This window comes from Anolis sagrei, chromosome 6 (assembly GCF_037176765.1).
Source record: "Anolis sagrei isolate rAnoSag1 chromosome 6, rAnoSag1.mat, whole genome shotgun sequence".
NCBI lineage: Eukaryota > Metazoa > Chordata > Lepidosauria > Squamata > Dactyloidae > Anolis > Anolis sagrei.
This window is the reverse complement of record NC_090026.1, coordinates 19,995,382-20,009,345: the sequence shown is the minus strand read 5'-3', so window position 1 is coordinate 20,009,345 and position 13,964 is coordinate 19,995,382. Positions and strand designations below refer to the sequence as shown.

At 41.2% G+C, this 13,964-nt stretch overlaps 1 protein-coding gene across 1 annotated transcript; it reads right to left on the bottom strand.

Moving 5' to 3' along the window:
• Nucleotides 1–10: 10 nt before the first annotated feature.
• On the bottom strand, nucleotides 11–12,097 carry LOC132777894 (toll-like receptor 13). The gene is made up of 3 exons (XM_060780427.2): nucleotides 11,925–12,097; nucleotides 4,827–7,634; nucleotides 11–1,671 (listed from the first exon to the last, which is right to left on the bottom strand). The coding sequence occupies exons 2-3, from the start codon at nucleotides 7,550–7,552 to the stop codon at nucleotides 1,509–1,511; spliced, it is 2,889 nt and encodes a 962-aa protein (XP_060636410.2). The 5' UTR covers nucleotides 7,553–7,634; nucleotides 11,925–12,097; the 3' UTR covers nucleotides 11–1,508.
• Between the last annotated feature and the right edge of the window lie 1,867 nt (nucleotides 12,098–13,964).

Below are 13,964 nucleotides of genomic sequence, written 5' to 3'. Positions count from 1 at the left end.
GGGACTCAAAGCGGCTTACACAGAAATAATGGAAAAATTTAATGCCTTACAAACATAAACCAAATCATATGCCAACACTATATAACAGAGCATAAAAACAATAGGACAATTCACTATAAGATAAGAAAAAGGACATTTAAAACATGAAATATAAGAATTAAAAACAGCTAATAAAAACATTAAAATCACATGATCCAAGTGCATAGACTGGGCCATTCCAATGTCAATTGCATATATTCTATATTTGCTTATTGTACTGTGTTACTTTACTAATCAAAAGCTTGGTTCCATAACTATGTCTTTGTTCTCTTTCTAAAGGCCAGGAGGGATGGCGCAGAGCCAGGGAACCACCACTGAGAAGACCCTGTCTCTCGTCCCCAGCAATCACACTTGTGAAGCAGGCTGGACTGAGAGCAGGGCCTCCCCAGAAGATCTTAACCTCCTTGATGGTTCATAGAGGGAGATAGGTTCAGACATAGATAAATCAGTTTTTGTGTTGAAGTTTTGACTAAAAATTCTAGACTTATACATGAGTGTGTATCGTAAGTAGAATCTTTGTTTCCACATAAGTAAATCAGGAACAATATGTTAATTCAAAGCAACGAAGTCTAGCACATATATATTAATGAGATACTCTTGTTATGCACACCAATGTCACTCTCTCCCAACCTCAATTTGTTTCACTTAGGAAAATAGTTATTTTAGTGCCTTTATTTGAATTAAAAAAGAACACACTCTATTTACAGCAGATTGAGAATAGATGGTAAGCACTGAGCAGCAGATAGTCACTGCTAGCCCAAAGGTTATGTAATGCAGGATCTAGATCAAGAATATACGCTGTAACTCTCCTGTTTCTTCCTTAGCCCTCTTATCAAATTCAGGTACTTTTATGTTCCCACCTTTAATACTCATCTTGTCCCCAACCCAGGTGGATATCTTTTAAAACTGAAAACAAATGTGTAAGTTTGACCGAAATATAAATGTAATCTTCAGATCTTTGAGCTGTTGTGCGATCATTCAGCCATCAAGTACCGTGCAAATCATAATATTAAAAGTAATCAACCTTGGCTGGAAGCCTGTTGGTTAGTCTCAACTAGAATAGATCAATTCAATAAACTGTTGAATAGTAGATAAAAACATGGGTAAATCCCATTGATCCCATGAGTCTACTTTAGGTAGGACTGGCAACAGAATCCAGGTCCTTGATTGTAGATTTATAATAATATTTCCTCAGAAACAAATGTCCAGCTTTGTTCTCTTGTAGATATTTTTACCACCCACTGAGAAAAATGCGAAAAGCAAGTCATGATTCTAGGATGCTTCTTTTGCAAGAAGATTTAAATACTAATGAAGTATCCAGATTTGACAAAAATAACACGGCACTCAACAGTACCATTTGTGGTTGCATCAAGTACTGCCTGTCATTTCATCTTAAGTGCTCTTTGTCATTTCAGAGAAAACCAAGTGATAATATGTCAAACCATGATAGTCTTCTTCTCAGTCATCAGCTACTCAACTATATTGAATGGTCTGAACTCTCGTTCTTGTCCTCCAGAGCTCAAGGCCTCACGCAGCCGGGTCCAGAACACAGCCTCAGCCTCAGGATCTTCAGGCCAAGTGAGGTAGCTTTCTTGTTTAATTAGTTTCCTCAAGCGGTGGTAAGGAGACAACCTAGGGAGAAAGGTAGGACTGAAATTTAAAGCTTCCTGTTCTCTGGGGATTGTACATATGCATACATGCACACCAAAAACACGTATCCCAAATATTGAAGAACATCAAGAAGAGCTTGCTGCAGCACACAAAAATCTGTCCGATCCAGCAACTTTTTTCTCTTAATGACCAACTAATTATAACTAGAAAGCATATCACTCTTGCTCCTTAGACACTGGTATGCTGTGGCATACAAGTTCTGAATATGGGACTTCTGGTTAAATAACCATTCCCATATCGATTCTTCACGAGTTCGTCAAATCCCTCCCTTCAAATCTTTCTCTAAGGTGGTGGACTTCATCACATCATGCAGCAGCAAATTCTTTGAGTTGAGGTAATATTTTCTCTTGTCCGTCCATCAGTTTCACTCCTTCAAACCCCACCCCCCAAATATTAAGAGGAAAGAAAGGGGGGAAACTTTATATTTCACATTGTCCATTGTGACGGATCTGATTTAGCTGAGGAAATTGGTATGTGACCTACCTTGAAGGGTGGGGCTGCCTTTGAAGACAGTTTGGAAACTTCAGTTAGGTCAACGGGCGGCAGCCAGATAACTACCTGGGGAGGCATACAGGGAGAATACCACCCCCCTGTTATGCCAGCTCCACTGGCTGCCGGTCCATCTCCGAGCCCAATTCATTGTGCTGGTTTTGACCTATAAAGCTCTATAAGGTTCGGGCCCAGGTTACTTGTCCGAACGTATCTGCCCTTATGTCCTATCTCGCAATTTAAGATCATCCGGGAGGCCCTGCTCTCGCTCCCGTCAACAGCGCAAATGCGGCTGGTGGGGACGAGGAGCAGGGCCTTCTCGGCTGTGGCCCCCACCTATGGAACACACTCCTAAAGGAGGTAAGATCTGCTCCCTCGCACCTGACCTTTAGAAAAAAAGTTAAAATCATGGTTCTGGGACCAGGCCTTTGGACAATAGATGTATGCAGCTTTTAGTGGGACAAGGACTAGAACAGAGACTCGACTGATGGGATTGCTTTATGGTTTTAATAACTGTTTGATATTTGATGATGTACTGTTTTTAATATGATTTATGTTTAAAGTGTGGTTTTACTGTTGTAGTTGTAAGGCATTGAATTTTTGCCATTATCTATGTGTAAACCGCTTTGAGTCCCCTTTGGGGTGAGAAAAGCGGTATATAAATGCTGTAAATAAATAATAGTGTGTGAAAAGCCATTTTGTAAAACCAGGAAGCTAGGTAGCCCTTTTGTGGCTCTCATCATGCAGCAGAGCCTGGGGAGGAGCTATTTGCATAGGAGCAGCCTGATTGGCCAGATGCAAATGAGCAGGTGCTGAGGCAAGAGAGATGGGCGGAGTCAAGAATTACAGTCAGAGGAGGCCAACGGAACATTCCTGTTCAGTTAACTGGGGTTGCTAGTGCATTTAGCTGGTATCAAAGAGCTTGGATAAGACACTTAGTAGTAGAGAGGTTTTAAAGTGCAAAGTAGTCAGGATTTCAGTGTCCAGTTAAGGATTGCAGGGTTTTTTTTTAGAAATCGGTTTTTAGGAGTAATATTATAAAAGCCTTTTATGAAGGAAAGGCAGAAGAAATACATAAACAACAGTCACACAGAAGCTATTTTTAAAGTAACATCTTCATAAGAGAATAAATCCGTCATTGTAACCACCAAGCATCTGTACTGTATATATATTCTTGAAACCATCACCCTTATGTAACTCAAAGGAGACAAATAAACAAACAGTTATTGTTTCAACTTATGCAAAGTCTCACTCTCATCTCTAAGCCTCAACATAAATAAAGCAAGGCTCCTGAACACAAAAGGTGACAGCAGAAATAAACTTCCCCTGACTGGATCCTTTATAGTTGTGGTGGCAAAGATATTTAAAACCCCTAGCCCAGTGTTTCTCAACCTGGGGGTCGGGACCCCTGAGGGGGTCATACGGGGATTTCAGAGGGGTCACCAGAGACCATCAGAAAACACATATTTCTGGAAGGAAATTTGCCCCAGTGGTATTGATGGTGGTGTTCACAATGCTCCCTGATTGTAGGTTAATTATAAATCTCAGCAACTACAACTCCCAAATGATAAAATCAATCCCCCTCCAACCCTACCAGAATTCAAATTTGGGCGTATTGGGTATTTGTGCCAAATTTGGTCCAGTGTATGAAAATACATTCTGCATATCAGATATTTACATTACAATTCATTGTTGTTGTTCATTCGTTCAGTCGTCTCCGACTCTTTGTGACCTCATGGACCAGCCCACGCCAGCACTCCCTGTCGGCCGTCACCACCCCCAACTCCTTCAAGGTCATTCCAGTCACTTCAAGGATGCCATCCATCCATCTTGCCCTTGGTCGGCCCCTCTTCCTTTTGCCTTCCACTTTCCCCAGCAGAATTGTCTTCTCTAGGCTTTCCTGTCTCCTCATGATGTGGCCAAAGTACTTCAACTTTGTCTCTAGTATCCTTCCCTCCAGTGAGCAGCCGGGCTTTATTTCCTGGAGGATGGACTGGTTGGATCTTCCCGCAGTCCAAGGCACTCTCAGAACTTTCCTCCAGCACCATAGTTCAAAAGCATCTATCTTCCTTCGCTCAGCCTTCCCTAAGGTCCAGCTCTCACATCCGTAGGTTACTACAGGGAATACCATGGCTTTGACTAGGCGGATCTTTGTTGCCAGTCTGATGTCTCTACTCTTTACTATTTTATCGAGACTGGACATTGCTCTCATAACAATAGCAAAATTACAGTTAAGAAGTAGCAATGGAAAAATTATATGTTGGGGGTCACCACAACATGAGGAAGTGTATTAAGGGGTCGTGGCATTAGGAAGGTTGAGAACCACTGCCCTAGCCTGACTGATTTATCCTTCTACATTTTATGATGGCAAAGGTGGGATATCCAAATAATTGGTGGGATATCTACACAGCCTGGCGCCCTATCCTTTACATTCATCATATTAATCACAGCACAGTGTTATATGAGATTGCTTTGTGTGACCAAAATGTCCAACTCTTTTTTCTTTTTACAATATTCCCATTGGAATCTCCTATCACCTTGCTTGTCTCCTCCCATCCCATCCAAGTTCTGCCTCATCATTCAATATTCTTGTTCCTACTGTCTTCTTATGAACTCTCCATGCTTACCTGTAATTTGGGATTTCCTCCATAAACACCACAACCAGAGGGTCCTGCCCATGGTAGTAATTCTTAGAACAAGCGAGTTGAACCTCTAACGAACACCACTCACTTTCAAGATAATTCTTACACACTAGGCACAAGGTCTTGCAGCTTTGGCTTATTCCATTCTGTATGTTGTCTATGTAATATTCTCCAGGGGCAAAATCTCTAGGCCCGAAACAGAGCCGGAAGCAGGGTTCTCCTTCCTTTTCCAGCTTTTCCAGCACATTCTTCACCACCCATTCATAGTCCTGATTACAACAAGAAATGTAGGCATCATACTGGTAGTCCTGTCCTTTTGGACGCAGCTGCCTCTGACCCCAGCCCTTCAACAGGTAGTAAGCATGCCTGAGAGTCCACCCAAACTTGGCACTGATCAAAGTCGTAAGCTGTAAAAAGAGAATAACCACTGTGGTGACAATAAAGAAGTATATGCCCCAGTTCTCAAAGCAGAAACTCAGGTCTTCATCAATAAACAGTCGATCAGTCACACCAGGTCCAAAACAAAGGTACGCACCCAATAATGCCACTTGAACATTTGGATCAGATACAGACCAGTTTTGGAACCAGGCATTCTCACAAGAGCATGTCATTGGGTTGCCAGAGACATCCAGATATTTTAAGGAGGAGAGTCCACCAAGCAGGTTTTTGCTGACATTCCTCAGGTCATTTTTGCTCAGGGACAGCTGTTTCAGAGAGCTCAAACTAGAAAAGATCCGTTCAGGCAGATCTGTGAGGGAACTGTCTTCCATCAAAAGTTGATGTAGGCTGCCAAGACCTTGGAAGATATTTGGACGGAGTTTCCAGGAGCCATTCTTATATGGCTGGATTTCAGAGAGGTCAAGGGTATTTAAGCTAGTCAGGTTGACAAATGAGAGGTTGAGGAACAAGATACTGGGGTTGCCCTTTAGGGAGAGATATTGTAGATGCTCCAGCCCTCCAAAAAGTTTGTCTGGAGGACAGATGGGTGATCTCGAAATCTGAAAACTAAGGTCCAGCTCACGAAGTGAATAGAGGCCTACAAAAGGACTTGGATAATCAAATCGCTGGTATGTAAAGAGAGAATTGTGACTGAGGTCCAAGGTTTCCAGTTTTTTAAGGGGTGCAAAGAGTTTCAGAGACAACTTGTAAAGGAAGTTATGATCCAAGAAGAGGAACCTCAAGGAAGTGAGACCGAGAAATGCATTTCTTTTAACTGTGAGGATTTTATTTCCAGAAAGCAGAAGGGTCTCCATGTGATTGAGCAGGAAGGCACGGTCCTTGAGTAATTTTATGCTGTTATCTCTCAAGTCCAAGAATTCAATTTTCCGAGCATAATGAAAAGTGGCTCGAGTAACTGCTGTGACCTGGCAGTTCTGCAGGATGAGTGTTCGTAGTGCTGGCATGCCAAAGAAAGACCCCTGCTGCAGATTGGTCAAGCGGTTCTTTGAAAGATCCAGATAACTCAGATTCGTCAATGGACGGAAGACAGAATCTGGCAACTCGGAGATAGCATTTCTTTTCAGGATTAGTGTACGCAACCGCATCTCCTCACCCCAAACACTAGGATTGAGCTTTAGAATCTTACACTTATCTAGAGAGAGGAACTCCAAGTTCTGAAACATGCTTAAAGTTCCATTTTGAAGTTTTCTGTACTCTGTGGTGGACAAATCTAACCATGTAAGGTTAGAGCAGGAACCCAGCTGGCTTAACTGGGTGTAATTAATCTTGGAGTGCTTGATATCCAAAGATGTCAAAGACGGAAAACTTCGTAAGACAGAGCAAAGTTCTGGCATGGTATTATTTAATGATGGGTCCATACTGGACAAATGCAACATGGTCAGATTAGGAAGAGAAACATTTATGAGCTGGGACATATGCAGGGGGTTCATGTCCAGGAATAACTCCACCAAAATAGGTGTGGCTCGAAAGGATCCAGCTTTCACTGCTGACATGTTGTTATGAGTTAAGTTCAGTTGATGAAGATTAGGAAAGGAGCAATTGGAAAAGTCTAGTCTGGAAATGCCATTGTTGTTTAAGCTGAGGTTTCTCAAAGCAGGTAAAGTAATCAAGTCAGGGCCCATACATGGAGTGGAGATTTGATTTAAATCTAGATTCAGAAAGGTGAGGTTGTGTAAACCTTTCACGGCTGTTGCTATCTCCTGCAGACCGGAGAGGTTATTGGATGGGAGATGTAGTTTCTGGAGAGACACCTGAAACATGAGGGAGTTGGGGTGCAATGTGATGATTCTGTTGTTACCCAAATGCAGCTCATGTAGGTTTCTCAAGCCTATCAACATAGAGGGGCCCACTGATGCCAACTTATTCCAACTCAAATCAAGCACCTCTAGGTCTCCCAAGCCTTGAAAAGTATTTGATTCAATCCTTGATATGTAATTGTGGTCCAGATAAAGTTCCAGAAGGTGAGGAAGATGAAGGAACGTTGAAGAGGTGAGATCTTCCACAATATTATGGGAGGCATTGAGCCAGATGGTCGAGTTGGGCAGAGGAGAAATGGCAGAATTCAGGTTGGAGATGGCACGGCCAGTACAGAGAGCAAGGCCTACTTTGTTTGGAGAAAGAATACAGCGACTAAACCCAAATGTATCAGCACTCCATTGTGACCACGTGAATAGGGATAGCAGAGTGCAGAGCCTCACAGCGACTAGATTGATTTGGGGCATAATGAGATAGAAGGTCTGTGTTCCAACCATCTATATTTCATGTAGTGTAGGCTTGATCATTCTCTGTCTTGCCAAGCGATTGAAAACTATCAAGCTGCAATTCCATCTGTTCCTAAAACAAGAATGCAACAAGCTCTGGTTAGGAATGGAAAGATGGACAAATGAGCACTCTAGAGTCAAAGATACACAGAGCTGCCATTGGGAAGACCTTGTTCAAGTCCTTCCAATGGCTCAATTTCAGGGAAGCAATGCAGCATCTTTTTGTACTCATCTATTTCAAAACTTCACTGACAATGTCACACATACAGTGGGTTGTATCCAGATTTAGGCTACGTCTACACCAGGCACATTACTCCAGGATATTTCTGCCCTGGAGCTGCCTCAGATTCAGCACACACCTGATGACTGTAGGGCCAGTGTCCAGATGTTTCAGTCCATCTCTGAGCACAAAGAAGTAGTAATGGCACTATTGGTCTGTGTGAACAGCATACCAGTTCACTTAGGAGATGGTCTGCTGTCAAATCCATCCCAAAACAGGGTTTTGCTTAATGTAGGGTTAAACCAGCCCAGCCCAGTTTACCCAATGTTCAGGAGCTTATGAACATCAACTGGATATCCAGGTTCAACTTCTGGTTCCGCTTGAGTTATAGAACTGGTGCTGACAAGCCCAACATTTGTGGGATAGAAATGGTCTTTTTAATCTCTGAATAATGGAACTACTTATCGTATATACTCGAGTATAAGCCAAGTTTTTCAACCTTTTTAAGACTGAAAAAGCCCCCCTCAGCTTATACTCCAGTCAAAGTTATTTACTATTTTGCTCTGTTGCTGCTTCTGCTGTTGTTCTTATTATTACATTTACATTATTTTACTCTATTATTGTTATTATTACATTTATTATTTTACTCTGTTGTTATTGTTATTACATTTATTATTTTACTCTGTTGTTATTGTTATTACATTTACATTATTTTACTCTATTATTATTTTAGTACATTTATTATTTTACTCTCTTATACACGAGTAGATACAGTAATTATTTTCTATTGATATCCTTTTTGTTGTCCTTTGGTGCTGATACAGCACTGTTCAGTTTGCCTGCTTATTAATAAACTAGCCGTCCCCTGCCACGCGTTGCTGTGGCCCACATGGGGGTTCTGTTTGGGGGGTTTGGCCCAATTCTATCATTGGTGAGGTTCAGAATGCTCTGTGATTGTAGGTGAACTATAAATTCCAGTAACTACAACTCCCAAATGTCAAGATTCTATTTCCCCCAAACTCCACCAGTGTTCACATTTGGGCATACGGGGTATTAGTGTAGAGTTTGGTCCAGATCCATAATTGTTTGTGAGCACAGTGATCTCTGGATGTAGGTGAACTAAAACTCCAAAACTAAAGGACACTGCCCACCAAACCCTTCCAGTATTTTCTGTTGGTCATGGGAGAATTGTGTGCCAAGTTTGTTTCAATTCCATCGTTGATGGGGTTCGGAATGCTCTTTGATTATAGGTGAACTATAAATCCCAGCAACTACAATTCCCAAATAACAAAATCATTTTTTTTAGTGAAGGACATACATTGGGTTGTTAGGTGTCTTGTGTCCAAATTTGGTGTCAATTCGTCCAGTGGTTTTTGAGTTCTGTTAATCCCACAAACGAACATTACATTTTTATTTATATAGATTTAATCCCTCAATTGAACTTTAGTGGAGTATTCGAGTACATACGGTTGAGTTTGTATTTTTTTATTTCAGAGAGCAAGGAAGAATTTGCTAGTACTTGTCTTTGCATGGGTTAGCCATAGTCATTTTATGAACAGCAGTATAATTTCAAAAACAAAATAAATTTACATCAGACATCCCCACAATACCTTCGTTCTACTGTTTGTTACTCAAGATGCTTGAATATGGCAACAACTTGAATGAAGCTTAAATAACTTAAATCCAGAGGCTTCTCTATGAATATTTTGTTGTATGTGAATAACTGCATCTGGATACATACCTTTGATCTGGATATAATGAATGTATGTGGGAGAAATTATTTATATACAGATCAACAATCTGTGTACAATGGGCCTTTAGTATCCATTGGAGTTTGGTTCCAGGAGCCCCATAGGTATGAAAACCAGAGTATGCTAAAGTTCCATTATAGACAATGGCATAAGAAAATAATTTTCCTTACATAAAACTGCAAAATCAAGATATGCTTTCTGGATTAAAAAATCCTGTTAGTTAACTTTGTATGTCATTATTTCCTACTATTTTTATTGCTATTTTAATTTTGTGTGTGTGTGTGTCAGGAGTGACTTGAGAAACTGCAAGTCGCTTCTGTTGTGAGAGAATTGGCCGTCTGCAAGGATGTTGCCCAGGGGAAGCCCGGATGATTTGATTTTTTTTATCATCCTTGTGGGAGGCTTCTCTCATGTCCTCGCATGAGGACCTGGAGTTGATAGAGGGAGCTCATCCACCTCTGCCTGGATTCGAACCTGCGACCTGTCGATCTTCAGTCCTGCCGGCACCGGGGTTTAACCCACTGTGCCACCGGGGGGCTATTTTAATGACATGGCAACACTGGAATCCATGCAAAATGCACTAATAGAGAAGGACAGGTGTCTTTTTTGCAGAGCTTCATTTAAATGCTCTCAAAACCAGGCCAGTGTGTTTGCCAAGCAGTCCAGCACATGGATTAGCGTCTAATCCATGTGCTGGACTGCTTGGCAAATACGACAATCTAATCATTAGACCGTCCTTAAGACTAGGAAAAGTAACTAAATCAACTAAATCCAGCCTCCCCAGTAGTGAGAAGTCAGAAAACCTTAACAGATTTTAAAACAAAATGGAACACAGGATTGGCCAAGGCTACAAATATTAAGATCCTGAGAGTAACTTATGGAAGCAGTTTACAAAATGTGCACATTAACTATTTCTACATAGCTCTATGGTCTAGAGCAGGCATGGGCAAACTTGGGCCGTCGGGGTGTTTTGGACTTTAACTGTTAGGAATTGTGGGAGTTGAAGTACAAAACCCCTGTATGGCCCAAGTTTGCCCATGCCTGGTCTAGAGGGTGGGCAACATGCAACCTTCCAGTTGTTGTTGGACTGCAGCTCCCATTAGCCTTAGCCATTGAGACCAAAGACCAGGAATACTGGCTGGTCTTCACTTTGTGCACCTCTGATAGTTTGATATTCAAAAAAAGTTGGCAGAACCAGAAAGGAGGAGAAAAAACACTCAAGGGGGTTCAGGAGATTGCCATAACCTGAAACATGAATTTAAATATATATGTATCAATCCACTTATTTTAAAAAATAAAATAAAAACCGAAGTATAAACCATGACAGATGCCAAATGATACCAACCCTCAGCCTAATCTCTGGTGCCTTCTTTTCTGAAGAAACGCCCCATCAGTGATGTTGCTGACCAAATGCTTTGTATGTCCCAGAAAAGATGGGGAACTTAGTAGAAAATAGTTTACATGTTTATTTAATTAATAAGCTTTAAAATCTGATCCAGCTGCATTTACAAGGGCAAAAAACTAACGTTTTGGTTAAATTGCTATTTAAATTCAGTCTCTACAAAAAGCCTTATCAAAACGAAGTTGGAAGTGCCAACCGTCACTTCAATCCTCCTCCCATGCACCTGTTTTCAAGTTTTCCCTGGACAGTAAATCCAGTCTCTGAGGGTTGGTGCTCATCTCCATTTCTAAGCCGAAGAGCTGGCGTTGTCCATAGACGCCACAAAGGTCATGTGGCTGGCATGACAGCATGGAACGCCGTTACCTTCCCGTCAGAGAAGTACCTATTGATCTACTTGCATTTGCATGTTTTTAAACTGCTAGGTTGGCAAAAGCTGGGACTTACAGTGGGAGCTCACCCCTCTCCCCGGACTTGAACCTGAGACCTTTCGGTCAGCAAGTTCAGCAGCTCACCGATTTAACTCGCTATGCTACCAGAGATCAGTAAATACAGTCTAATACCGAAAAATCTACTTTGTACAACTAACTTTCAATTTCATTCAATCTCAGACACTAAAATCCCTTTCATACAGCTGAATCACATTATCTTCTTTGAACTGGAATATATTACAGTGTGGACTCAGATAACCCAGTTCAAAGCAGATATTGTGAGATTTTCTGCCTTGATATTCTGGGTTATATGGCTGTGTGGAAGGGCCCTTACAGACCAAAGAGGAAAAGTTTATTATTTGGTCTTAGCCTGACAGTGCAGCTGTTTCAAAGTCTGTTGAGTCCTCACTTTGCAGTTGTCTGCTGTTACTGCATAAGTTAGAAATACCACTCATTACAACCCAGGTACTTCCTCCTCCTCTAAACTGTTTTGTCAGCTGGACCTGTTGCTAACTGCAAGCACTATAGTACCTTAACAAGAGAAATAGATATATAAATTCACCTGCAGCTTCAAGAGTCTCTCTTTTTCACTCCCTTAGCCATCCACACAAGCTTCAAGTGCTTTTTTCCTGTGCTGTGCAGGCTTTCAATCAAAATGCAACTGTCCGCTTAATGGAAAAGCAAAGTCATGGGTGTGCCACTTGGAAAATGAAACCAGTTAAGAAATCAAAAGGAGTAGAGGCAGTTTACTGAGAGAGAAAAAGGAAGTACAGTAGTAGAAACTTTATTTTTGGACTGCTTTGTTTTCATTCTTTCCCAACCCCGTTTGATAGCTTGCTTGCAGGAATGTCACGGAGAACCTTGTATGAACCTGCACAATTATTAAGATCTTTGAGGAATGGGTTTCCCTCAGTCCTATCAATATCAAAGGAATATTTGGTGAGGATACAGGAGGGAGCTTTCTTGGTGGATGTTGAACTCCCTCCTGTGAGAATTTGGCTTAGCGCCTTTTCTGCTTTCCCCTTGTGAACAGGCAAATACTTTCTTATTTAGACAGGTCTTGTGCTTACACGCTTGGACCTCCACATCTATGGATTCCTGTATCCATGCATTCATTGTAGGAATAATAATAATAATAATAATAATAATAATAATAATAGGCCTGCTTCTTGCAGCTCAGGAGCAAGCCTTCAGAACAAATGCAATTAAGGCCAGGATTGAAAAATCAGCTGATGACCCAAAGGAAGCTGATAAAACCATTGATCAGATCATCAGCTGCTGCAAGAAAATCACGGACTACAAACAGAAGCACAATTCTGTGGCCCAAATGATTCATTGGAACGAATGTCACAAGTACCACCTGCCAGCAGTAAAAAAACTGGTGGGATCATAAACCTGCAACGGTAGTGGAAAACAAACACGCAGAAATACTGTGGGACTTTCAAATCCAGACTGACAAAGATTTGGAACACAATACACCAGACATCGTGACTGTGGAAAAGAAAAAAGTTTGGATTATTGATGTCGCCATACCAGGCAACAGTCACATTGAGGAAAAACAACAGGAAAACTCAGCTGTTATCAGGACCTCAAAATTGAACTGCAAAGGCTCTGCCATATACCACTACAGGTGGTCCCAGTGGTCATCGGCACACTGGGTGCCAAAAGATCTCAGCCGGCATTTGGAAACAATAAACATTGACTAAATCATGATCTGTCAACTGCAAAAGGCCATCTTACTTGGATCTGAACGCATCATTCGAAAATATATCACACATTTAGAAAGTGTTCAACTTGTCCGTGCCTTGCGGGACTTATCAGCTTTCTGCAGGGCATGTAAGACATACCTGTTTTGACAGGCCTTTGATCCTTGATATTGCTGTTTTTAAATTGTTTTTAAATTATGTTCGATTTTAGCCTGTTCTTGTAAGCCGCTCCGAGCCCCAGGGGAGTGGTGGCATATAAGTTTGAATAATAAATAAATAAATAAATTTTGTGATACGAAATCCAGCATACATATATCGTTTGCTGTGCCATACTGTGTTTTCATGTCAGTAAAATAATAATAATAATAATAATAATAATAATAATAATACACCTGACCTCACAATTGTGTTAAAAAACAAAGTAGGTGATCCTAGGTGACAGCAGGATTGAAGAGAAACAACTGGAATGATACAAGGATTTAAAGATCGAACTGCAAAGACTCTGGCACAAGCCAGTAAAGGTGGTCCCAGTGGTGATTGGCATAGTGGGTGCAGTGCCTAAAGACCTTGGCCTGCACTTAAACACAATCGGCGCTGACAAAATTACCATCTGTCAGCTAGAGAAGGCCATCCTACTCGGATCTGCACGCATTATTCACCAATACATCACACAGTCCTAGACACTTGGGAAATGTCTGATGTATGATCCAATACAACAGCTAGCATACTGTTATTGTTTGCTGTGTACTAATCTTGTGCTTCAAATAATAATATACTTTATTTATATTCCACTCTATCTCCCTGAGGGGACACAGAGTGGATTACAGAATGCATATATGGCAAACATTCAATGCTGTTATACAATTAACGAAAACAGACAATACATAGACAGAGGA